Source organism: Medicago truncatula, chromosome 2, assembly GCF_003473485.1.
Source record: "Medicago truncatula cultivar Jemalong A17 chromosome 2, MtrunA17r5.0-ANR, whole genome shotgun sequence".
NCBI lineage: Eukaryota > Viridiplantae > Streptophyta > Magnoliopsida > Fabales > Fabaceae > Medicago > Medicago truncatula.
In genome coordinates, this window is record NC_053043.1 from 42,459,068 (window position 1) to 42,461,888 (window position 2,821).

The 2,821-nt window shown below is 34.1% G+C and overlaps 1 protein-coding gene across 2 annotated transcripts; it reads left to right on the plus strand.

Moving 5' to 3' along the window:
* On the plus strand, positions 1 to 2,362 carry LOC11415783 (ferredoxin, root R-B2). Of its 2 annotated transcripts, none has more exons than XM_003596775.4 (2): positions 1 to 139; positions 1,660 to 2,362. In XM_003596775.4, the coding sequence occupies exon 2, from the start codon at positions 1,667 to 1,669 to the stop codon at positions 2,132 to 2,134; it is 468 nt and encodes a 155-aa protein (XP_003596823.1). In that variant the 5' UTR covers positions 1 to 139; positions 1,660 to 1,666; the 3' UTR covers positions 2,135 to 2,362. The 2 variants fall into 2 exon arrangements, with proteins under 2 accessions (XP_003596823.1, XP_039686669.1); XM_039830735.1 differs by lacking the exon at positions 1 to 139 and adding an exon at positions 828 to 1,172.
* Positions 2,363 to 2,821: the final 459 nt, after the last annotated feature.

Here is a 2,821-nt window from a genome sequence, read left to right on the forward strand (position 1 = left end):
AGCCCAAAGAGGAGGAGATAAACTATCACTTTCCTTCCTTCATTCGTCCGTTTGGCACTTTCCTTCTCTCCTTTTCTCGTGACTTCCTTCACAGCGCTCTCCGACAATACAAAACGCATTCCTCATTGTTTCACTAACAGTAAGTTTTTTTTTTTTTTTTGAAGTTTTTCTATTACCTTATGATATCGTTCTTATTATATTTTCCCTATAGTTTTTATTAGGGTAACAAATAAACAAACCACTGGGAACTGGTAGTGGTACAGGCACTTGTTGTGTCTCATGATTGTGCTCTAAGAATTAAGGGTTCATTTGGATCAATAGCTCAATTATACACTCACTTAATTACTTAATATATTCTAACGACTTATGAATGTCCTTAAGCTGTTTTCAGCTTATTTCCATAAGCTTTACAATATAACTTATGGGGGCGTTTGTTTGACGGTTTAAAATTTCATTCCTGGGATTAACCTTTCCTGGGAAATAATAATGGGCATCTTATTCCTGAGTATTTTTAGAAAATTGTGTTTGGTAAATAATTGTCAGATTCATGGGAATTGTTTGTGATAGTGGGTATATGGGTAGTTATTTCCATTTTAGTACCATTTACATGGGAATCTTTTATTCCCGCCCACTTTCTTTGGGAATAAAATCATGGGTAAGTGGAAGTTATTTTTTTCCTAGGAATTCTTTATTCCCGGGAGTTATTTTTTTAACTTTGTAACAAACATAGGAATCTATAATTCCAACCTCCATGTTCCTGGGAATAATTTTTTAAACCAGGAAACAAACACCCCCTATATGATAACAATTTCTAGTTTATATGAGAGTAGTTTGACTTATCCTTTGTTATAGAAATACCTTATAAGTATTAAGTAAGCACTTGCATGATAAGCTCTTCTGATATATAAACTCTTAATTAAGTTGTTTATCCAAATAGGACCTTAACAGTTAGCACCTTTTCACTTTAATGTAGACAGGATTGTGAGTGTTGATTGTAGACAGTAGGTATAGTTCACTTCTTTGGTTGGGTCATGTTCAATATGATTATGAAAGAGTTTACCATTCTTGTGTACAAGCATGTTTGCTTTTTGAGATTTCCTTCCTGGAATCCCTCTTAGTTAGACATCGAATTCGGACCTAATGGAGATTGGATCGTGAGTTAGTCGACCCTGGTAAGAATCAGTGCGATCATAAGAACTGGGTACACAGAAGCATAAAAAAAATTTGATCATTTATTTCTATTGTGTGTGAATTGCATGAGGTATTATGAATGTTAAAAACAGTATTAGAAATCTTTGAGATACTAACCTTGTTTCTTTTCAACATTCATAACAGTTAACAACAATATTAATGATTTTGTTGTTTTTTTTACCCTAATACAATGAGACTAAAATGATCAACTGTTAATTGATAGTTCATAATTAATTTATTACTTTTGAATTTAAACAATGATTGACACATAATGTATCTTTATCCTACGTGCTGTAGCAATCGAGTTATTGCTCTATTTCTGTCTAGCAATGTCAAATTTATGGAACATAATCTGAATCCAGCTTGCTTTCTACTGTTGTTTTCTGTATTTATTCATTGAATCTGATATATTTTAACCCCTGATGTGTTTTGTATAAGACGCCATTTGTAATATCAATTCAATTTCAGGGTAATCATGTCAGCCTTGTCAACTGTGAAGGTTTACCGCTATTGCACGCTTAAAGCTACCAACCAAAATCAATTCACTACTGCCGCAACAGTCAAGTGCCCTTCTTCTCTAGGATCCGCGAAGAATGTTTCACGATCTTTTGGCCTGAAGTCATCTGCTTCATCTAGGGTTACTGCGGTGGCTGCTTACAAAGTTAAGCTGATTGGTCCGGATGGAAAAGAAAATGAATTTGAGGCAACTGATGATACTTACATCTTAGATGCAGCAGAGAATGCAGGAGTTGAACTTCCATATTCATGCCGTGCTGGAGCATGCTCTACCTGTGCTGGGAAGGTTGTTTCTGGTTCTGTCGATCAGTCAGATGGGTCATTTCTCGATGACAATCAATTAAATGAAGGTTATGTTCTAACCTGTGTAGCCTATCCAACTTCAGACTGTGTTATTCATACGCACAAAGAAGGTGACCTCTTTTGAAAATTTCTGCCAGAAACCCGTGCCCTTACTGGAGGAGATTTGGAGTTTTAGTTAGACATTGCAGCCAAACTCGGTTTGTTATGCTTATATGGGATTTTTAAGTTATGTACAATAATGGATTTTTGTTTGTGTCATGAAACTTTGTTAGTTTGTTATTTAAGATTTAGATAATGTGCGTTGTTGCTTGGAGTTTAAACGTTTAAATAGCCTCTTCGATGATTTTCTGTATGCTCTTTTGTTCGTTTCTAGATTCTGCTTTTTGAAATTGCTGCTACATGATTGTGAAAAATGAATTAACATATCTTGAATTTAATAGTAGCTGTTAGTAGCAGCTACAAGTAGACTTTAGGAAAGGCTCTCATATAGTATTAATATGGGAGTAATTACAAATTATATTTGAGTAATTTTTTAAATGTTTGAGCTCTAACATCATTCATGAAAAGTCTATAGATTGCAACTTGATAGTTTCAATTGACAAACGTCAAAGTATGTTTACACATTCATATTAAACTAACTAACGAGCTTTTGTATTTGAAGCTCAACTCTTCTGAATATGCCTGAGGATTTTTACATGATTTTATTACACAAGAAAAGTTGAAGATTAATGCTTTCATTCTTTTGGTTTTTTGTCAAAGCGTTTGGCTCAACTCTTTTTGCTTCCAAAACTACTATGAAGCAGAAGCTAAA

Bases quoted from the DNA above. Each gene is read 5' to 3' on its own strand.
- LOC11415783 (XM_003596775.4), top strand. From the start codon at position 1,667: ATGTCAGCCTTGTCAACTGTGAAGGTTTACCGCTATTGCACGCTTAAA.